The sequence below is a fragment of the Drosophila suzukii genome, chromosome 2R (assembly GCF_043229965.1).
Source record: "Drosophila suzukii chromosome 2R, CBGP_Dsuzu_IsoJpt1.0, whole genome shotgun sequence".
In the NCBI taxonomy this organism is placed as follows: domain Eukaryota; kingdom Metazoa; phylum Arthropoda; class Insecta; order Diptera; family Drosophilidae; genus Drosophila; species Drosophila suzukii.
The window spans coordinates 5,483,140-5,505,714 of NC_092081.1; the positions used below are offsets into that span (position 1 = coordinate 5,483,140).

General features: G+C 43.9%; 3 protein-coding genes across 5 annotated transcripts; 1 reads left to right on the forward strand and 2 right to left on the reverse strand.

Moving 5' to 3' along the window:
• Window positions 1–8,986: 8,986 nt before the first annotated feature.
• On the reverse strand, window positions 8,987–10,581 carry LOC108017886 (uncharacterized). 3 transcript variants are annotated; one of them, XM_070994979.1, is made up of 3 exons: window positions 10,427–10,574; window positions 10,183–10,359; window positions 8,987–10,122 (listed from the first exon to the last, which is right to left on the reverse strand). In XM_070994979.1, exons 2-3 carry the CDS (start codon window positions 10,293–10,295, stop codon window positions 9,090–9,092), a joined length of 1,146 nt encoding a protein of 381 aa, XP_070851080.1. In that variant the 5' UTR covers window positions 10,296–10,359; window positions 10,427–10,574; the 3' UTR covers window positions 8,987–9,089. The 3 variants fall into 3 exon arrangements, with proteins under 3 accessions (XP_070851080.1, XP_016940541.3, XP_070851079.1); XM_017085052.4 differs by having other exon boundaries at window positions 8,988–10,122; window positions 10,183–10,370; window positions 10,431–10,581; XM_070994978.1 differs by having other exon boundaries at window positions 8,988–10,122; window positions 10,183–10,370; window positions 10,427–10,573.
• Window positions 10,582–11,491: 910 nt separating this feature from the next.
• On the reverse strand, window positions 11,492–16,170 carry Topors (Topoisomerase I-interacting protein). Its single transcript, XM_017085536.4, has 5 exons — window positions 15,823–16,170; window positions 15,106–15,764; window positions 14,581–15,041; window positions 13,043–14,514; window positions 11,492–12,613 (listed from the first exon to the last, which is right to left on the reverse strand). Exons 2-5 carry the CDS (start codon window positions 15,502–15,504, stop codon window positions 11,754–11,756), a joined length of 3,192 nt encoding a protein of 1,063 aa, XP_016941025.3. The 5' UTR covers window positions 15,505–15,764; window positions 15,823–16,170; the 3' UTR covers window positions 11,492–11,753.
• Window positions 16,171–16,437: 267 nt separating this feature from the next.
• LOC108018112 (uncharacterized) lies at window positions 16,438–17,464 on the forward strand. The gene is made up of 3 exons (XM_017085537.4): window positions 16,438–16,717; window positions 16,785–17,121; window positions 17,184–17,464. The coding sequence occupies exons 1-3, from the start codon at window positions 16,529–16,531 to the stop codon at window positions 17,357–17,359; spliced, it is 702 nt and encodes a 233-aa protein (XP_016941026.2). The 5' UTR covers window positions 16,438–16,528; the 3' UTR covers window positions 17,360–17,464.
• The last annotated feature ends 5,111 nt before the right edge of the window (window positions 17,465–22,575 follow it).

Consider the following 22,575-nt stretch of genomic DNA (forward strand, 5'->3'; position numbering starts at 1 on the left):
ATTAAAGATTATGTAACTAATAATTTATGATCTGATAAGATAGGTAGATCACTACCCTAATGTCTTGTATATTCCTTTTTAGAAATGGGTATATATTTTTACACTCTTGTAAGATGTTTCACTTTAATCATTTATGATTATGTAACAAATACTTTGTGATCTGATAATATAAGCAAGTTATGTTAAAAGCTTAAATAAACCATTAAATAATAATTAATTAGGAATGGTTATTTTTAGTAGACTATGACAACCCTTATATTCAATTTGTTATTATTTTCGGCGTGTTAATGTAGTACTTGTTTAATATTCTATGAATAGAACCATTGCTCTCTGTCATCACTTTCGGTATAATTGGTCTGCATTATGCCTTTCTCGCCAGACATTTGGTCTTTTGTCTGGTCATTCGCATGTCTCCCATGACAGTTTCTTGTCAATAGACTGATGAATCGAGTTTGCGCTAAGACATTTTCCGCTAAAAGAGTCAGATGGAACAAAGCCACAGCCGCAGTCATAGTCAAAACAACAACAAATCCAAAAAATTGCGATTTATGAGCGGGCCAAAACAAAGATGTCAACACATTCGCCAAGGCAGCTCAAGTTGTTGACGGACTCTAGGTCAGTCCCCATTAACATCGCCATAGGCAAAGCTGTATCCTCTAGAGCACGCAGAAAAAACAGCAGAATTGGAAATCATTCTATTTTTCTTGGAATTCGACAACAGTAGTTTAAATGTTTAAACTAAAACAAAGAAAAAGGTAATAAATATATTCTCGTTAATTTCAATAAATTCACGTGAATTTAAATGTGTCTAAAAGTATGCAACAATATATTTGAAGCTTAAAAGTACATTTAATCAATAGGAAAAATGGCAATAGTTTATTCACTGCATACTTTTAGGCACATCAAAATAAATTTTAAGGTGAAGTGCATTTTATCAATGGGAAAACGGCTATCATTATTCACTGCATACTTTTAGACACCTTAAATTAAATTTAAAAGTAATATTGGAACTCTAGAGACTTGTGTGGCACCCCCTTTAAGAAGTAAATACTTCTCATAATAAGAACAAGTCATTTTTTTTGAGATTTTAAAAAGGATCGGTTTTGTAAAAATTGGAAATGCTAGCATGGCTAATTATTTGCTTAAAGTTATAAAACATTGAAGTTAATTTTTCCGGTGCAGGTTTTTCATGCGCAGTTGTTGGTTTTCTTGGAATTTAAATTGCGTAGTGTTTGCATTGCATTGTGAGCACTGCAACAACGCTATTGATTCGGCGACAATTGTATCGCATGTGCCGAGCAGCATTTCCATTAGCAGCCGGTCTGAAACAGTGGCATCCATTCATTCCCTGCATATTTGAGAGCACTCATTAGGCCCGAGCATGATTAATTAGAGCTGATGGATGGCCAATTGACAGATGGCATAACGAAGGAGCAAGGAGCCGCCAGGATACATTATTGATGGACATGCATGCAGGGAATCCGGATCTTTGAGTGAAAGCCACTCGAAGAGGGGACACTTGGCATTGCCAGCCATCGCCTTGTGCTAATTGCCCAAGGAAGGGGAGCCAATACAGGAGCACCGTGGCAAAGTGGCAATAATAACGAATTAGCAAACAATTTCGAGTATTGGCCAAGCACAACTAACTAAGAGGGTGGCCACGAGAGTTGCTGGTTGATTGGAATTTCCCAGGAAACTTTAATAAAAATATCCAAGGGACTAGGTTTGTGGCTTTGGTAGTGGGCCTAGCTTAAAGCTAGTTAGGGAAAGCTGTTTGATTAAGTAGACCTAACTTACCTTTAGCTTGTTCTGTTTTTATTTAGGCACTTAAAGACTAAGAGTTAAAGAAAAGTGTTTTGTTTCCCAAACCCTCCCTTAGGACTCTTCTTCCATTTCCCTAATGTTCCATTATTAAAATAATGTCATTAATCATTTTTAGGTTTATAGGAAAGTATAACTAAAATAAAACCTACCGTTTGAACCAACTCCTCTGCTGTAACAATTTAAATACATTTATGTACGTAATGTAATACATAAGTTTGCTTTTCCGTGACGCCACTTAAAGTAATGTAAGTAATAATTCATACTAGCTGTAATTAACTACAGCTCCACAAGGCTTCTTGAGCGTTATTTCCGGTTTTAGAAACTGGCTGAGCACACCTCCCCAAAGGCATTACCAACAACGGGGGGCCCCGAAAACAAACTATTTCCAGTCAGACAAATGGCGTTAAGCACATAATAACCAATTTCTCTAAATACGGCCATAATTATGAACGCCTACACACACTCATGCGCTCAAAGAGGACGAACACACACACAAGAGATCCTTGTGAAGTGCGGCTGCTGTTTTTGTTTTTGTTTTTGTTTCAGCCTACTTCATTTGGGCGCGCTTGTTCCCGCGAACTAAGTTTGTCTCGAAAGAGAAAGTGAGAGTGAAAGTGGAACGGGGTGAGGGCGAAAGTTGGCAAGTGAGAGCGGGCAAGGGCAAGGATTTATCGTAATTAGGCATGCATGAGCATATGCTGTCGTCTAAGCTCAAGGATGACTCTCATCCTCCTCCGCATTTTCTCTGCACTGTCAGAAATTCCAAATTTAAATATTTATATAAATGAACTCTTTGACGATTTTAAAACTGCGATAATAGAAGCCTATAAATTCAGTTGTCAATGACTTTGGTCTTGATGAAGTGGTGCTTTTGCATATTTGAGTATACGGTTGGAATACGAACTGATGGGCTGTTTAATCGAATTTGGCTTACAGTTATTGTCACCTGTGTCACCTCTTAAAAGGATTTACGATACTCTAATATAAGGTAGTCAATTTTTTAGGTATCCAAACCTTTTTTTAAATCTCATTTTGCTGTTGAAGACATGGTTGGTGCCACAGAAATTACAGCGGTCTTAAAATCACTGATAAATGTAATCTAAGGTGTCTAAAAGTATGCAGTGAGTAGTATGAAGAATTCTATATATATATCTGATTGCATACCTTTACACACCTCTAATTTACATTTACAAATAATTTAAAAACCCTTGTGATTTCTGTGCTTTTCTTGATATAACACATTTTAAATCATGATTTAAAAAAGTATCCAGCTCTTTTTAATCAACATTTTGTTCATTTAATTGACGGAATACAATATTCACAGGGTTTTTTAATAGTCCAAAAGCATATTTAACAACGTACCGCCATGAATATTTTAATGAGATGAAATCAAGCACTTGTTATAAAAAAACCCTGTCAGTTCGAACTAACCCACCAATTATCTTCTTTTTTCCCCTGTGTGGGCAAACACAGACTTGGGCAAACATCAGAGAAAAGGGGGTGTGGACACGGAAGGCGGAGGTGGGAAAAAGGGGCTCCGATGTACATAATTAATTGTGCTGCTGTGTTGGCAAACACGCGGGCGCCGGAAAGTAGGCAACACGCTTTTTTTGGCAAAACGGTTCGCCGTAATTGATTGCCTCATGCACGTCACAAATGCGAAGCCAAAGCGGTGTGTCGAGGCGCGAGTGTGTGTGGGGGCGTGGGTGTGGGTGTGTAATTTCCGCCGGAGCTACAAGTATTTTGAAATGAATATTTCTTTAATTAGTTCGCTGCTGGCAAAGCTATTTGCTGCGGCTCCAAAGGGGTTTGGATATGCTAAAAGGCCAAGCCACAAAAGACTTGACCGCAAATAATAATGCACAAATGTTGCCGCACCGCAAGTGTTTCCAGGCAACACTCACACACACCCTCACACCCACCCTCACACGCACATGGCCGGGTCGGAATATTTTCTTAAATTAACATTAGCAACATTTGGAGCTGCCATTAAGACGGTCGCCTAGCAGCCATTTCAAGTCTCTCGCAAGTCAGACCCAAAAGGTCATCACGCAAATACAGTCCCACTTCTATAAGTTGAATTCCAAAGTTAATTTTTTAAAATTCTCTTGAAAGTGTCAGAAAACTATTTTTAAAACTAAAATAAAAATACAATTTTTTCTGTAAAATTGAAATAGTTTATAACAAATTAATTAGAAAACCATATATAAGACAGGAAAAATAACAAGTACATCTTTTAAATCTTTTTGTAAATGTAATTTACTCAGTATGTTTATAAAACCGCCCTGTCTAAAATATGTAGGAATTTGATAGGTACTTTTTTCACATTTGTATTTTTTTTTTTTTAATTTTCTTTAGTATCTATTATATTTGGTTGTTTAATGGCTTGAATTATAAATAAATAATTTAAGATGTTGATAATATTTTTTTTGTGTCAGGTCATGTTTTTTTGCTTTAATACACATTAAGACTAACTGAAAAAAAATTAATTAAATTAAAAATTAACTGAAAAACTATAAATTTACTCCCGCAATTTGTTTCTAAATTTTTAGAGACTTTAAATATTCTACATCTGGAATCTTTTTTGAGTATTAAGTACAAGTTTCGGATGTCCTACTGTATGACCTTTGGGCTCGCCAACTCCGTTCAGTGGCTAAAAACAGTTAAGCGTAAACATTGTCGTTGGCCATGTTTAGTTTGGCTTCTTCAAATTATGGCCGGCAGCCTAAGCAAACTAAGGGAAACTTCTGGCCGGGGGAGCGTTATTACCTGCCGCCCGTCAAATTAGCAGCAGCATAAAAAATTACGTATACGCAACGAGGACCGCTCGGACTGCTGTCGCACGTGTTCATAACCCGTTTGCTGCTGCCAAAACAGAACGTCAAATGTTTGTATAATGGCAAACATTAACATTTAACCTTGGAGGCACAAATTACCGGATTCTTGTCACCTTCGCACGCACCGGGGAGTCGAAGCCATGGCGAAAATGGGAGCGGAGCCGAGCGTTGGGAAGAAAAGTTTGTTGTCCGCAACTTTCTACCTCAGCAGGCGGTCCGCGCTGGCAGACCCATAAAAAATACTGCGGAGAGGCACCAACAGCTACGGAACATATGCGCCTCCGCTTCCCACTTCGATGATGATAAGAGGGTGCGGCACGGTGGCATCCTGGCATTCCGGCATCTTGGCATCCCACCATCCCAGCATCCAGGCACCCTTGTATCCTTGTTTCCCGGCTGCCACCGCAGCAGCATGACGTCGTCCCCACCGCCCTGTGATAAATAGCTTGATTTTAAGCGAAAGGCGCGGGAGTAGATTTATGACACACGCACTTTCTCCGGCAAGAAAGTGGAAAGTCAGCTACGGGGAAAATCATCGGCAGCGGAAAGGAAAAACACGAATATCGAATGTCACGCAACAGGCAAACGTAGATTAAAGTATCGGAAAATCGGCAATTTAAAAATCGCAACATTTATTTCAACCATTTTAAAGTCAACGCTTTAATACAGTGCATTTTCTCGGAAATCGATTCAGGGCACATTTGCATTCGATTTCTTTGAATTGCTGTTAAAATCAAACACAAATAGTGTTGTATTTCTTGTTACCCAGAATTGTTGAAATAAACTCGCCGTATATTTACCAACATGTTTCCAGGAAAATAACCTATATTCCTAACCTAAATTACAGTCAATTAAGCATTTGCCAGATAAATAGTAATCAGACTAGCTCAGTTTCAAGATAACTTTCTTTGTACTCATATTACCATTTTAGTTTAAAACTCAATTAAATGCTACCTCTGATATTTGCAATTTATTTCACAGTTACTTGGCGAAATTGAGGGCTGACTGAACTGAAAAGCTGAAATATACAGCTGATTGATCAGCTCCTTAAAGCGTGATGGCAAATATATTTTAATTAAGCATTTGCAAAATATGTAATAACCAAATGTAATACTGTATCAAGAGAACTTTCTTTGTACTCATATTACCATTTTAGATTGAAACTTTATTAAATGCTGCCTTCGATATATGCAATTTATTTCCTGTTACTTGACCAATTTGGTTGCTGACCTAAATGAAAAGCCGAAATATATGGCTGATTGCTCCTTAAGTGAGATTGCAAATTTATTTTAGTGCTGAGTCCTGGATAAAAATTCAAAGTATACATGTTTATTGAAAAGCGATGACTGTTTTATGGCTTTTCCACTTCAAATCGTTTAAGTAATCGAGGGAGCCTCTGCTTAAGAGTTAAGCTGCGACAATTGCGGGAAAATTGAATCACTCCTCGAGAACCCGTGCGATGTTTTTGATTGAACGTTTAAAGAAAGGACCGCGATTGGGTTTCGTGTTTGCGCCCGGATTCGATTTCGAATCGCGTCGCGGTAGCCATGGTATTCCTGGCAATTTCCTCAACATCGCCAGCCGTCGAAGGAGTCTGCTAAGCTGCTTACACCCGCACACAACCAAAGTTTTCCACGCAGGCGAAGCAACCTCAACAATTTCAACATCCGGCTTCCGCTGCAATGTAATGGAAACTCGACGCGAGAGCCGTGCCTCCGTGCTGTGCCAACATATTAAAGTTGGCAAATGTCGAAAGGGGAAAACAGCCGAATGCACTGAGAAAATAAAGGTGCAAAAGGGAACCAGACATGCTGAAAATTTCTGTCCGACTAAGTTAACCACTGGATAACATTGCCGTAAAAGCATGTCGGTTGTTTTGACGTCTATAATTTATTAAATCCGAGTCGCCATGGTTTCTGTTAGCTGTCGCTTTATAGAGCAAACGCATACCTAACAGCTAGTCCGAGTACCAGTTAGCGTTAACTTTCACAAAAAATAAACCATTTCTCAACAGGCACATTGTCTTTCCGAGAAAGGTTAACCGGCACTAGAGAAAACAACCCTACATTAAGAAAGCAGTAAAATAACTTTTTATATCTCCCGCAGTCCCACTTATAAGAACTTTTTTGGTTTATAATTAAGAATCAAGAACATCAGAAATAAAATTTCCCATTTATAATGTTTCTGGTTTATAACTAGGAATCATGAATCTTAACAGTCTATCCGAGAAAGGTTAACTGACAATCAAGAAAACGACCCTGCATTTTGTAAGCAGAGAAATAATGTTTTATATTTCCCGCTCTCCCATTTATATGAATATTTGTAGTTTATAGGATTACAAGGATATGTTAAAAAAGCGTATTTCAATTTCCAACAAATAGCCAATATTGAAAGTGAATTATATTTACATCTATATACTTCAATTAATTTGGAATTTGTTTTATTTCTTGAGACTTGGAACACCTATCTTTCTTTCCGTGCAAAATCAAAATCCACGGAAGAAGGGCTTTCTACGGAGAACTCAGAAAATGTCGGGCGCGGAAATCTAAGCCGAGACAAGAATAAAACCGAAAGTGACACATTGCAGCGGGATATCGAGCGGGACGATGAGCGGATTGTCAGAGTTTTCTGCAGGGTTAGGAAAGGCGATGAGCGGCGGGGGCGCCAGGTGGCCGGAGGACACCCATAAATCAGGGCCAGGCCGAAAACATTGGGTCTAAATGCGAACTCATAACTCCCGCGCCGCATATAATTTAGGGGCAGGCTTGATTAATTACTCGCCGTGGCGAATGTGGAAATTATTTTAATTTTCCAACGCCACGCGCATAATTTGAGATAAACCAAACAGCGAAATCCACTCGGAACCGAACACTTATGCGAGATAATTCGTTGGGGTCCAGGAAAATCTCGGCCCCTAAGCGATGGTATATACATATATATGATTATTTTATGCAGATCGAGCCGTCATTTTCATGAAATGCACATTAAAGATCCTTCGGCTGGCGCCTTAGAGGCAGCGGTGCGTATGCGTGATATCTGAAACGTTTAATTCAAGTCGGCGCGTAATTTGCAACTCAAACTTAAATCCAGGCAGGCAAACTACTTTCCGCCCGAGCACCGCATCACGACAATTGCCACCCGCCCCATTTTAACATCTTGAAATGCAGTGCAAACTGGCAGAAAGTTTTGAATCGTCTCGCTTTTATTTCTTGGCTGTCTTTCACGAAAAAAACGGGGTGGTGTCGGGTGGCGGGCTTTGGGCCAAGTCAGCAAGTCAAATAAAAAGTTTTCGTCAACATTACGCAAATTAGTTTGTCAGTCGAGCCAAGCAAATGCAGCCGACAAAACCCTAATGACATCTAGACTGAGGGATAACTTTCCAGAGCTAAGCCGAGATTCTGGCGGTGATGGAGTCCCTTAGACAGCTTCAAGCTGCACTTTTCATCTGCAGTTGGCTTCGCCTGACGGTTCAAGTTCTTTTCTTGGCCATTATAGTTCGATTTGATTTTGCAAATTATTCTTTGGGTATCAGTAAATTGTCGAGTTAATAGAGTAAACTCTGAATTAATTCTTCTAATAATGAGGATATCCTCTTTATGTTTGGTAGTATTGCGGTAAAATATACACATTTGTCTTAGAAAACTATTTCTTCAGCTTATAAATTCTATTAGGTTAAGAGGCCCTGAAATTTTTGAATATCAAAAAGTAAATATGATAAAATTAGAAACCGACGTCATGCGGCACCTTTCATCTTCAGTTAGAGGGCCTAATGGCCGAAGTACGCCCCCTGACAATTATGATCCGATTCGATTTCAGAAGGCCTCATTCGATATGCATTAATGCTCCTTTGTGCCGACGGAATCATAAAATCAAATATGCATTGAATTACCGTACGACAGGACAATTATATTATACCTTTTGCCGAAAAAAAGGGAGGGACAAGTAAGCTTCGCTGAAAAAAGGAATATTTAACTCGATTTTCTGGCCGTGAATTTGGTACCACAAGCATCTGGGGCACCCGTAATTCCCGTAACTCCTGAAAGGCCGGCTCTTCCTCCAGCGAAAACCCTAAATCGGCCGCATTTTTCACTCAACATTTTTGTATTTTTTTCAGCCCTCGTTTATGCGCAAAAGTGCGTGTAATTCAATTTTTCATGCGCCATGTGACATGGGATGAGGGTGGGGATTGGCTGCTACCTTTTCAGCCGAAATTAAGACAAAGGGAAATATGCGCTGAAGGCATATTTGGCACGCAATTTTCCACGGCCTGTCCTTATTGATGGGCCATCCCTTTTTAGTTATCAAATGCCGTTATCGTTATCAATTTTTAATGTGTTTGAAACCCTTTTTGTGCTCTTGAGAGAGCATCGATTGTTTTAAACATGGGTTGAAAGTGTTGCAACAGAACATTGTAATTAGGGACTTATCTTAGCTTGAGTGTGGCGGGCGGCGACGTCGAGCCCGAAGTCCAGTGCTGCGTGCCTGAGGATTCTGGGCGGAGGCAGTGGTATCGCCGGTGGCGGCCGCTTGTGGTGGTGGTACACTTACCAAACCGAATCCGTGGGCATTGCGCACCACACGGCTGCTGGGATGGGCAAGGCGTACCACCCGTCCGCTGGGCAGGACAAACTCGCTTGCCAGAGTGAACCCCGATCCCTGGGAGGATCCCTGGGCTGCTCCTTGGGCGGTTCCTTGGGCGGTTCCTTGTGCGGCTCCTTGGGCGGCTGCTTGGGCGGCTCCTTCAAACATGCTGCGCTCGATGGCCACCTCGAGTTCCAGATCCTCCAGCTGAAGGCCGGCAGAGGTGGCCGCATTCTGAAGTCCTGGTTGCGATGCCCGTTGTCCAGTCTGCTGGGAGTGCTGAGCCGGCTGGTGTTGGCCTTGTGTCGCTGGTTGGGATTGAGTTGGCTGGTTCACCTGACTAGCCTGCTGGCTAGCTGGTTGAATCAACGTGCTTTGGGTCACTCTGGGTGCCACAACTTCGCCGTCCATCTCCACAAAGAAAGGACGGTTGAAGCGCTCTATCATCATATCATCTAGCTCCCCGAAATCCTCATCCTCCAGCGCCAGATCCGCCTCGAAGCCACCGCAGTCATCGTAGTTAATGCAGCGGGAGAACTCCACGAAGTTGTGCAGTGTGGAGGACGAATCCCAGGCCATCGATGAAGATTTGGCTCCATTCTCCGCCAAAGGCCTGTACAGAGTATTACACTCGTACGATATTATATCATCGTACGGGGATCGGGCAAAGTTAATCAGTTCATGGGTGAAGTGCTGGGTCTTGCCGCCAAAATACTTGGCCACCGCCGAGCAGAACTCCAAGCTTTTAATGCTAACACGAGGTAGCAGATTTAAGATGGTCTCGTACAGAAGCAAAATATTAGTTTTGCCGGACTTCACGAGCACCGACGCATCACGGTTCACCCAGTTCATAATCCTATGGATCTCGAAGGGATTGCGGCTGAGAAAGAAGGAGGAGAAAAGCTGCTTATCAGGAAGGTCTGTTTGGGACCAAACTCACCGAAAATGTTGGGGCGACCAGTCGCGAAAGTCGGGCTTCTCGCGATTTGGGAAGGAATACAGCGAGTTGGCATAGACGTACACCCGCCAGTTGACCATGTGCCGGGGCATCATTTTTCGTTGGACGTTTCTCGATCGACTTCACTTAGATTCTTCAAAAGCAAAACTTTAGCTGCGACTGAGAAATTCCTGGAATTGTCAATCAAAAATTTGACTCCATCGTTCCTATGGTGTCTGTCACTTACGCACTGGTTTTTCCCCAAGTAATACGGCACTATTTACTTTACAAAAGCTAAACAAATAAATTTCAATTATACAAATCCGCAAAATTGGAAACTGTAAGCAAGTTTTGATTCCATTTCTTCCATTCCGTCAATTTGATTCCATCGTTCTTTCTTTTTTCTTCTTCTTTCTTGTTTCGTGCCGTTTGTTCCCAGCCAGATCTTGCATCTCCCTTTTTTACTGACACTTACGCTGAGGCTATCTCCCTTTTTTACCGACACTTTGCACGATGCGATAGTAAAATTGGCCAGTTGTGTTTAGACCTAAGGCTTTTTACACGATGCAATTAGGAACATTCCCAAGCAGCCATAAGGAACTTATTCAAAGGAAAAACTTATTTAATCACACCTCACTGGAAATAATAAATTAATAAAAACCAAAGGTGTGTTAAATATGTAAAATATGTTATTTATACCAGAAATATTTATCCCAGACTGATTAAATGAAGTTCTATTGCTTGTGTGTTAAGGCCAGAGTTGTCACCTCTTTGTTTTTCCTAAAGCGCTTCAAGAAATGCAACTCTGCAACAACATCACTGAAGTGAAATAATTTGTCCGCTGATAAATTTCGAAATCGAAAACGTTGTAAAAGTCGCAGTTTTTCGGGGTAACCTTTGCGATTTGTAGAAAATTTTCCAGACTTTACACCCATTTTTTTAAGGGTAAACAATAAAATGCTAATGTTTTACATTTAATCTTTACATTTATTATGTATTTGATTCGTGTTATATATGATGTTTGTTCTTTGTATGCTGAGTACTCTAAAATTCATAACTGGCCACGCCCATTTATGCAAAAACATTAACACTCTCGCCATATATTGATCAGAGCTAGATCTATGATTTATAAGCTAAGAACAGTAAAGTTAGTTGCCATTGTTTATAGTTAGTATATGTAGGCTGTGGTTAACTTAAATAAATACATTTACAACCGATGTGGGGATAGGAAGGGGGCGATCTGCGGGTCATCGAATGGATTTTTGGGGTGGGCTACATATATGTATGCGAGAACACTAAATCAATGTTGCAGTTGATAGGTGTGTAAACGTAACTATATATATATTTATATCAAGATATTGGTGTCTGAATATGTACAACTTAAAATGGCAATCCTAGGCCTAGAATACATCTAGTTTGAGCTTAAGCTTACTGGTTTTAGTTACTTACATAGCAAGTTACACGTATTATTACTTTATTGGGTTCAGGGGCTTAGGAATCGGAACAAGACAAGACGGAAACCAATTTAACATTCCTTTAAATTAACAACTTAAATGAAAATCAATGTCGGTAGCTTATGCTAGAAACGCTAGTAACTCCCGATCAACCCCCTCCTCATCGTCGTTGTTGTCACTATCATCCTCATCCTCTTCGTCCTCCTCAGCCTTTCCCTCTTCCTGTTCATCTTCACCTTCTTCATCATCGTCTTCGTCATCTTCATCTTGTTCTTCAGTGGCAGTGGCTGTATCCTCGGCGGTCCCCACCTCTGCTTCTCCAACCACGTCGATTGCAGCCCCCAGGGAAAAGCTGTTCTGTTCATTGCTGGCATCAGGATCCGCATCTGCTCCAAAATAGATACCCAGATTTGCGTCATCCTCCTCCAGAGCTCTAGAGCTGCCGCGGAGAGTATTGCGCAGCGAACTGAGGGAAATCTCTCCCGAATTAGACTGCTCGTTGAAAAGGCCTACCTCCCTCGGTTGCGTCAGCGTGGATAGTTCTATTAAAGAGTTTGCTATATCGTGCTCCTCCACTTCCACATTGAAACGCGTTAGGGGATCGCCAGCATATCCTGCTGCCCTCCAGCCAAACGAACTCATCGGAGCCGAACTCGATGTGGCTGTCGAGCTGCTGGCCAAACTGGCGCTCTGGCTGGACTGATTGCTGTTACTGCAGCTTCGGCGCCGCTTTGGAGCACTGCATCCCGGTTCGGTGTCCTCTGTTGGCGCTGGTGCCACCTCTGTATTTTGGGGCCCTTCCTGCTGTTGTTCCCTTGTATTTGTGTCGGACATCTGGAGCTCCAGTTTTAGTGGTTTTCTATCCTCCAGCGGTGCCTCTGCTTTTAGTGTGGCCCGCAAAGCACTAAGCCGCAGGTTTTCAGTGCTATCATCATCAGAATCATCACTGCTAGTGTTGTTGTTATTGGGGTTGGGTTGACCTATGGAAAATGTAAAGATAAGTTATTTTGATATACAATCTAAAAGGTAGTAGAGCCCTCGTAAAACATTTTTCGTTTACATAAGGAGTCTATAAGTTTTATAACATCGGAAAGATCTGACCAGATGTATTAAGTGAATAATATTCTTTACAAGACTTATTGTACAAATGTCTCCGCCGAGCAAATCAATTTATAAGATATAACCAAATGTCCATTGTAAACAGTAAGATAATGATTACACATTTACTGATTTTCAAGCAGTTTTATCAAAGATAACACTGAAGTTATGCCTATTAAATGATTGTAATTAGTTTTTTTGGTAAGTATTTAGATAATATGGTGAAATAAATATGTGCTGATTCATCTACACCGGAAACTTTCTGTCAACTCAGCGGCGATAAGAAAAGCCTACTCTTGAATGCCTCTTACCAGATGTATCGCTGCTATCGCCAGCTGATTCGTCGTCAGACGAACTAGGGCTTGAACTACTGCTTTCCGGTTGCTGCTGTGATTTCTGTTCGCCATGCAGCAGCTGCTCTAGCCGCCTCTCTAGAGCTGCCGCCCGAGCTGACTCCTCGTTAGCCTGTTTCTGCTTTACATCCTTCACCTGGCGTTTCCGTTTGCGAGATGTTGCTTTTCGATTTGAGGCTTTTTCAGTGCGTCTTTTATTCGGTAGCTTGCGTGGTTTTTTCTTGGCTGGCTCCACATTGGACGTGCTGCTAGCACTGCTGTCGTCATCGCTGCTGCTGCTGAAGTGGAAGGAGGAGCTGCTGCAGGTGCTGTTGCTGCTTCCACTAGCACTGGAACTACGGGCAGGGACGGAGGACCGCTGGCGCGATCTCTTCGATCGCGTTGAGCGCACTGTGCGCAACTCATCAAGGCGACGCGCTTCTGCCATCACAAGCTTCCAGTTCTTGCCTCTGTTAGCCGCTGCACTCGTGCTGGGACCAAAGAACAACGCCTGATCTCTGGAGGACTGATCCACTGGCGATTGTATCGCCTGGTCGCCAAGACTTGCAGCCGGCGGAGCCTCATTCTGCTCATTCACGAAAACCACATCAGAGTCACTATTCGAGTCCAGGCTCACCTGCTCGGGAGTGCGCAGGTGAGGTGGCTTTAGCTCCAGCACAAAGACGCACTCGTCTTCATCGCCAGAGCTGCTGCTGCTCTGCAGTTCGATGTGGGCACTCACTGGGAGAGTGGCGCCCGCGTGTCTCCTGCTAGGATTGCTGCCATCATTGATGGCCGCCACTTCGGCATTTGCAGCTGCATCGCCATCGTCGATCTCTATGACCTCCGCCTCCTCGCTGGCAACAGCCGCCGGGCGCCTCATACTTAGGTTGATAGCCACCGTTTGTGAGCCAACATTTGATGTGGTTGTACGGCGTATAGAGATGCCTGGCAGCTCACTGCCATCGCTGGCCATTGTCACGCTGAAGGAATGTGTAGCACCGGGATTGGTCACAATCACACTGGTCGACGGACGTCCACTTGGGGGACTCCAGTCGTTGGAGAAGTCCGCATTGACGGCATCTCCATCGCTGTCACCAACCTCCAGGTGCAGATCATCGCCGTTCGACGACTGGGTCTCCACCATGTCTAACAGGTCCACCTCCACCTCCTCGGCCACGCGAGCCGAGTATTGAACCACATGGTCGTAGCCGATCATGTCGAAGGGGGAGCGGGCAAAGTTGAACAGCTCGTGGATGAAGTGGCTGGTGCGCTCGCCCAGATACGGTGACAGCCGGCGACGGAATGTGGGACCCAGTATATTGGTCATGGGCAGGATGTCGTTCATCAGCTGCATCACAGTGCTCACGCTGTGTGCGGCATTCCTCAGCAAGCACACAATGTCGCGATGTATCCAAGGCATCAGGCGATGCATCTGGGCGGGATTGTTTCTACAATGGGAAATTAAAAAAGGTATTTAGTATGGGCTAGGCAGTTGGGAACGTATCAAAACGCACCTGTAAAAGCGGGCACTCCACTCGCGGAAATGTCCCGTCAAGCTGTCGCTGACGGGCAGGGCATACAGCTTTCTGTCGTACACGTAGCGCCGCCAGAGCTGGCTCAACGAGCCCGATGTGGCGGCATCCTGGTCGTGTCGGTAGTAGTTCATCAGTTCCACTCTGTAGGGCTCGAAGCGGCTGTACGAGTGCCTGCCGGCCGCCACCTCGGCTGCCGGCAGGACCTCTTCTCCTGCAGCCCCTGCTGCTATGCCGGCCTCTATGTCGTTGGTCATGACGGCCTGGTTCTGCACCAGAGGCATGTACCTGGGACGCCTTACTATATGGAAGCGTAAGGAGGGATGATCTGGCGGAACTGGCGAAGAGCTCTGCACCGGATAGCGGTCGTAGTCGTCCAGGGTGCGGACATTGTGTATGATGGTCTTGAAGGGCTGCTTGCACAGCGGGCACTCGGGTTTGATCTGGCATAAAGGATAATTGCTTTAGAGGATTGCTTTGTGGTTGGTTAGCTTGCGGAATACTCACCTTGCTCCACTCGCACAGGCACTTGAAGCAGAACTGGTGCATGCAGGAGTCCGTGAAACACTTCCTCTTGCAGCGGGACAAGCAGATGGCGCAGTTGGGCGGCGGCGAGGAGCGCTCTGCGGCGGTGTTCTCCTCCGCGGCGGATGCACTGGTCCCCGGCTCACTGTTGGCGTTTCCCGGATTGTCCGGGCCGGCGGGAGCGGGTTCCTCGGCCTCGTTGTCACCGGACTCACTGCCGCTTTCGGTGAGATCGGCAAACTTCATGGCCGCAGCCGGCAGAGTATGGGGTCCGGCATTGGATCCTTCGGATCCCGGCTCCACGATCACCGAGGCGCCCACCTCGTCCGCTCCCGAATCGGGCACATCGCCGGCATTGCCGCCCGGGTTCTCCTCCGCCATACCGGCGACTATATATCGACTATATAGACTGCGAAATCGGCCGGAAAATGGGCGAGAACTCCGCTCGGAGTTTTGTGTCTACTCTGGCCTCCTCTCTCTCTGTTCCTCTCGCCCTCTCTCACTCGCTCTCGCTGGCACGCTACCCTATCATCTGGTTCGCAATTCGGGTCTCATGCGTCGTTTTCCACGGGCCTTTTACGGGCCAGTGGCCACATTATCCGTATTCCCGACCGGTCCAATGGGCGCTCAAAGGTATGACGCTGATTATAGCACTGTTTTCAGAACGGAAATCGCACTGTAAATCGGTTATTATGGTACCTGAAAATGCAGGAAACTCGGTTTTTTGTGCACTGTGATGTGACCGTTCGCCGCGGACCGAAAAATACGTAAAACCACGGGTGTCCGACTTCTTTTTAATATACGAAATAGGTACGAAAAGATAGGTACAAACGTTTTTAAATATTTTGTTTGAGATTGCTACAAATATTATAAATTAATTCTAAGCTTAGGGGTTCCTTGATTTAATTTTGGGTAAAGTTGTTGAATATTATTGAGATAAATGGAAATCTCCCTTGTGAATTCAATAAATTTTTTATATCAGCCGTGCAAAATGGAAAAAACTAGATTAAACTAAATTAAACTTCGGTTTCAAATATTTGTGTAACAAGCTTCTGGAAATTTCTGTTCAAACTGTTTTGGACTTGGTAAGTAACTAGTTTTCGTGTGACTTTGGCTTCAAATCCTACTATTGTAGAGGAAAATCAGTTTTTAGTTAAAAGTTATACTCGGAAATTATATTCTATCCCCAATTTTGTTAGTGAAATATCAGTGAGATTGGAGACTTCTTTTGAAATTGACAAGCCGAGTATTTCAGTATTGTTTATACTCTTCTAAAATGTTGGTATTTTATTTTTCAAAGTGGTAAGGCTGCACTGCTCGGGCTATCGATAGTTCCTCGCTCATTGCATTGGCGTCGGTTTCAATTTGCTTGTTTACAATTTGTTGGCTTAAAATCGCGTACAAAATGAATCGTCGCAACAAACGCACATCCTATTTCCAGTACGAAGTGTATCTGGACTTCATGGAGGTTAATCCCCTCATGTCGGCCAGCAAACTGGGACGGACTCAGGATGGGAAAAAGTGGAAAGAGCTGAGCGATGAACTAAACAAGTGCCCTGTTGGTCCTACTTTAGCGCCTGAAGAATGGCGAAAGGTATAGTCTTATATGCATATATCCCATATAGAACCCTACTAGACCATGCACCGTTTTCCTCTTCTAGCGCCTCAATGACTGGAAGAACAGCACACGCGCCAAGTTCCGACGCAGCCTGAGTTCGGATGATAAGAGCAATATCTTGACTCCCCTGGAAAATAGAGCTCTCCAAATTTTCTCCTCCGAGTCGATGTATCGAGACGTTACAGCTCCAGTGGACATTAAGGAATTGGTGGAGGAGCATGTGGATCAGGAAGAACCAGATGAGGAGCAAGAGGAGGTGGAGGAGGAGCAAGAGCAGTACCAGGAGTTTCTACCGGAGCATACAACCCGAACGGTGATTAATGGGCACAGGTCCGGCAAACAGTTACGGCTGCAAGATACCGGGGAGATCATCTATCAAGGTGCGTTAGCCAACTAGTAGTGATACGCGCTCTAATATTTATTTGTGTATTTTTTATTTTAGTGTCCAGTATTGCGCCATCAGAACGATCACCTCCAAAAGTACCTGCACCTGCAAACTCCTGCGGCAAGAAAATCGAGCAGCAGCTAAAACGAATATCTGATATTGAGGAGGCATCTTTACATTTCAAGATAGCCTGTTTCAAGTACAACAATCCCGGATTTGATTATGCCCCTTAGTGAAATATTTCTGATTATCTGATCCTGTACATTATAGCATCTAAGCATCGGGGACCTGCTAATTCGGCAATGAATTAAATGTCGAGAAACCTTCAATGATTGGTACAGATAGATAATGAAAAATGATCATATACGCTGTTGTCCTAGGCACATCTTTTGCACACACATATCGCACATCTTTTTACCAAATGTGTCGTGTCCTGCTTTTCGCGCAGTGTATATGCCGGCTAGTCAACGAACATCCCAGGGAGGGGAACAACCAACACTGTTGTCTACGCAGCAGACACAACAAAAAAAAAACAAACAAAACGGAAATTCAAACTCGGACAACTGGCAATTTCACGACGGATTTTTCTCGAACATCTGGACTGGACAACACAGATCTTATTGTGGTCCTGGAGTCCCTCCCAACCATGAGTGTATCCTTCAACATCATTTGGACACATCTCCCAATCCTGGTCGGTGGATCCTGCTACCTCGCCTAACTCATCTCACCCCCAACACGAATCTCTACTCACACGACTTCATTTCGTTTTCACGTTATAATTCATAATTTTTGCTTAAATTTTAACATTTTATAACCCTACCTACGGTACCGCACTTTCACAGGGAACACATATATATATATATAAATAAATAAATAAATAACAATAAACAATATTCCAATAGTAAATAAATAGGTTAAATAAATAAATAATTTAAATGGATATAATTAGGAATAACTTAATTTGGGCGGGTTACATAATTAATATCATCAGTCTCAAATTTTGTTGTATTAATTTTCGGCTTTTTGAATTGGTTTGCCGCTTGTAGCTTTCGGGAACCTTTTGCTAATTCTGTGGCAAATGTAAGGGGCGAATAAAAACCTGGGGCCACCCGAGGATGAGCGGCCAATTTTCCTGTCGAAAATGTAGGTCTCCTCCTGGTGGCTGGTCTTCGTCTCTCCTTACGTCAGAATATTTTCCTGCTCCAGACTTTTCCCTCACGGAATATTTGGAACTTGACTTCTAATCTTATATATTTTTTTTTGTCCACCAGAACCGTCTGCGACCAACTATATTTGCCCTTTTAAACACCCTTGCTTGTTTCAATTTTTCAAGCCTCTCTTAGCCCAAAAACCACTCAAACTTTCCGAATTTAAACCTTGGTTCATTTGGGAGTTATCCGGTTTAAGGAACCAGTTCCATGACTTGTCCAAGCTGCACGACTCCCTGAACTCACGAGTCGTCGATAGTGTTGTATCGATTTTTCGACTATCGTTATCAGTCCTAATGTAAACAGCTTTGCTAAATTTACAACTTGTGCATATTTCCTTATCATTTAGCACATAACAAGCACACTACGGTTTCGATGCTCGTCTCGGAACTGGAGTGGAGGATGTGCGTGTTCTGCTGGTTGTACTTCCCAACGTAGGCCACCGCCCACAACCCTGAGATTAATGCCTGGTGAGTGTGATTTGCTAGCCGGGCACTATTGTTTCAGATCCTTTGCATGGAAAACTCCCAAAGGATTGCCGCGCAAGTTTTCTAGAGCGTACAAAGAGTTTCCCAACGCTTTTGTGACTCGACATTTAGTGTACTTTCTGCAAAACTTGGAATTTCTATTCTTGCTGAAGTCACTTAGGACAAAGTTTCTCTTGTATATTTCTTGTCCCGGTGAGTATCGAATCTCTCGGGCCTTTAAGTTATAACTCTTCGCTGCTTTCTCGTAGGCCTGATGTATCCTTTCCTTTATTCTTTCTCTGGATAGCTGTTGTCGTTCCGACCTGGGCAATTGGGCTATCTCAGCTTCATTCAGGGCATTCAACTTGCGAGCCAGCGAGTAATCTTTCCCGTTCGTGAACATGTGCTGTCCGAACATGGCAAAATACGGCGAAGTTCCGGTGCTGCTATGTATGGATGACCTCAGCGACGCTTGTACGTCCGGTAAGTGTTCATCCCATCGCGTGTGGTCATCTTGGATGTTTACTCGGATTGCTGCTAATACGGATTGGTTCACTCTCTCCGAAGCATTGGATTGTGGTGCGTATCTCCCTGTCTTCATGTGTGTAATTCCATATTCTTGTAGCATATTCTCGAATTCCTTGGATACAAACTGCCTTCCGTTGTCCGTGTGGATTGTTTCCGGAACTCCGAATTGGGTGAATATTCCTTCTTGCAGGAATCGGATTACAGCTGTCGACGTGGCCTTCGGCATCGCTTTTAGCCACACAAACTTGGTCAAGTGATCTAATGCGATAAATAGCATGGTATTTCCTCGGCGAGACCGCGGATATTTTCCTAAGAAATCCAGGTACATCTTTTGCATGGGTCGATCTGTCCGTACTTCCTTCCCCATCACTGGTCGCTTTATCTGTGTGGTGTGCTTGTTCTCTTTGCAGTTTTCGCAGGCTGCTACAAAGTCTCGGACTTGAACTACCATTTTGGGCCAGTAATACATCTGCTGAAGTCTCGCCAAGGTCTTTGCCATACCCCCATGCATCGCCATGTCACCGCTGTGGGCTTGCTGGATTAAAGTTGTCGTCAATGCTTCCGGAATCCACAGTTTCCATTCAAATTCCCCACTTCCCTCTCTATTGAAGTGTGTCTTCTTGAATAGAAGTCCTTCTTCCACACGTAAGTCCGGAAATTTATCTCTTCCTTGCTCTTCAACCAACTGCAGTCTTTCCAGGTATTCAGGACTCTCAAATTCAGTTGTTTCAAACTCGAAGAACTCTACTTCGGCGGTTTCATTCGGCCGAGATAGCATGTCGGCCACGATGTTGTCTTTCCCTTTCCGATGCTCTATGTTGAAGTCGAATGCCTGTAACGCTAATGACCACCGCGCCAGCCTCCCGTTCAAGTCCTTGAGCGTCATAAGCCATTGCAGGCTTGCATGGTCGGTAACGATCGTGAACGGCATCAACTCCACATAGGGACGGAATCTTTCTACGGCTTTTACTGCTGCGAGACACTCTTTTTCCGTTACACTGTAATTGAGTTGTGCTCCTCTCAGCTTCGCCGAAAAGAATGCTATTGGCCGGTCCGATCCTTCGACGTCTTGCTGGTATAATACTGCCCCAATTCCTACATGGCTGGCGTCACACTGTATCCAGAACTGTTTTCCAAAGTCTGGATGAGCTAATACCGGCGCACAGGTAAGTGCTTTCTTCAGCGTTTCGAATGCCGTAGTTGCTTCCTCCGTCCACATAAATTTTGTTTTATTTTTAAGGCAGTCCGTGAGCGGCGCACTTACACCGGAGAAATTTTGGATGAATCTGCGATACCAGCCTGCGGTTCCTAAGAAGCTGCGTAGTTGTCGCGTATTTTTGGGCACCTCTATCTTCATAATCGCCTCAACTTTCTTCGGATCCGTCCGCAAGGCCCCATCACCGATTATGAATCCCAAATATCGCAAGTATTTAAAACAAAATTTTGACTTGTGTAGCCCGATCGTCAAATTTGCTTTATTCAAACACTCTGCCACTTCTTTCAGCAACATGCAGTGTTCTTCGAAAGTCTTGGATATCATCAGCAAGTCATCCAAGTATACAAAGACGCGGCTGCGAAGACGCTGTGGGATTACCTTGTCCATTACCCTACACAACCTTTGAGCCGAATTACATAACCCGAATGGCATCCGTCGAAACTGATACAGTGGCCTTCCAGGTATTGTGAAAGCAGTCAAGGGACGACTTTTCTCATCGAGTTCCACTTGCCAGAACGCATGTTTCAAATCGATACTGCTGATGAAAATCGTCTCATCCACCCGGCTCAAAATCGACTCAATGTTCTGTAGCGGGTAAGCATCCTTCACTGTAAGTGTGTTCAGTTTTCTCGCGTCTAAGCACAGCCTATTCTTTCCAGGTTTCTGTACCAGTGTCGTTCGGTTGTTCCAGGGACTTTCACTTACCTCGATGACTCCTAACCGTAGCATTTCATCGACTTCTGCGAATAGCAGTTGTTGTTTCGCCGGAGACACGGGAAAGAATCTCTCCTTGACGGGTACAGCTCCTTCAACTAACTGGATCGAGTGTTCTTCTACTTTGGTGAGTCCTAATCCTTGACTTTCGTAGGTCAGAAAACGTCCTTTTGCTTCTTCCAGTTGCTCAGTCTGCTCGGGGGATAGGATATGTGCCTCTATCGGTTCTCCTTTGGCCATAAATTCGGATTCCACCTGGTGCAAGGATTCTACGCCCACCACCTCTGGTGCCAATTCGAATTTTCTCCAGAAATCTATGCCCAGGTATAATTTTTGCTTCAAGGATGGACAAAGGAGTATCGGCAATCGATGTGTTAACCCATTATACGAGATGCTGGGTTGAATCTTCCCCACTACTCGATGCTGTGTACCTCCTGCTGATTTCATTATCGATTGTGATCTCTCTAATTTCAGTCCTAACCTTTCCACTGTTTCTAGGCAACCTTCCCCAAGCAAGCTTACTGATGCCCCGGAATCCAAGAGACCCACGACCTCCAGGTCTTCGATCTTCACCTGTGCGAATGGTCTGTTGTCGCCTTCCACCGCTGCTCTGATGGCCGAACAAATCATCCTTCTTTCTGCCTTCCGCTGCTGACTTCTCCTACGGGCTCTGGCAATTTTTGGCGAAATGTTCCGGTCCGGATCATTTTTCCCAAATATTCGGTTCCTGACCTCTTGGTAATGTGCTTCTCGGACTGCTATCGGTTCACGTGTCGACCATTTAATGGTATGTTCTGGTCTATTTATGTTTATCATAATTTTACTAATTTTATTCTCCTTACAGCTATCCTTATCATTAGGCATGCAATTTGACGAGGCTTTCACTTGTTCATGGCAAACGGATTGGAGCGTGGTTCCTCGTTCTTGCCCAAGCTCCTCATGCCGTTTCCCGTCTGGCATCGAGTACATCTTGGAGTCCTCACACCGGGTAGTCCACACTTGAAGCAGAACACCTTCAACACCTCCGATTCACACGCGTTGAATGGGTGTCCCACGGTTCCACAATTCCAGCATGTCAGTGGCTGTCGTTCCCTGTTGGTCTCCCAGTGTCTAGCTAATGCCTCCACTTCCTCTTGTTCTCCAGGTACACTCTCTTCTCCGACTGATTCCGGACAAAGCTCATCGATCCTCGGACGATCTTTATACCCTCGGTGAGTTTCGAGGTTGCTGGGATGTCGGGTCCACCGAGTCGCCAATATCCTCTCCGCGTCGTGGCATTCATGTCGGAGTTGATCCATATTAGTGATGTATATCGG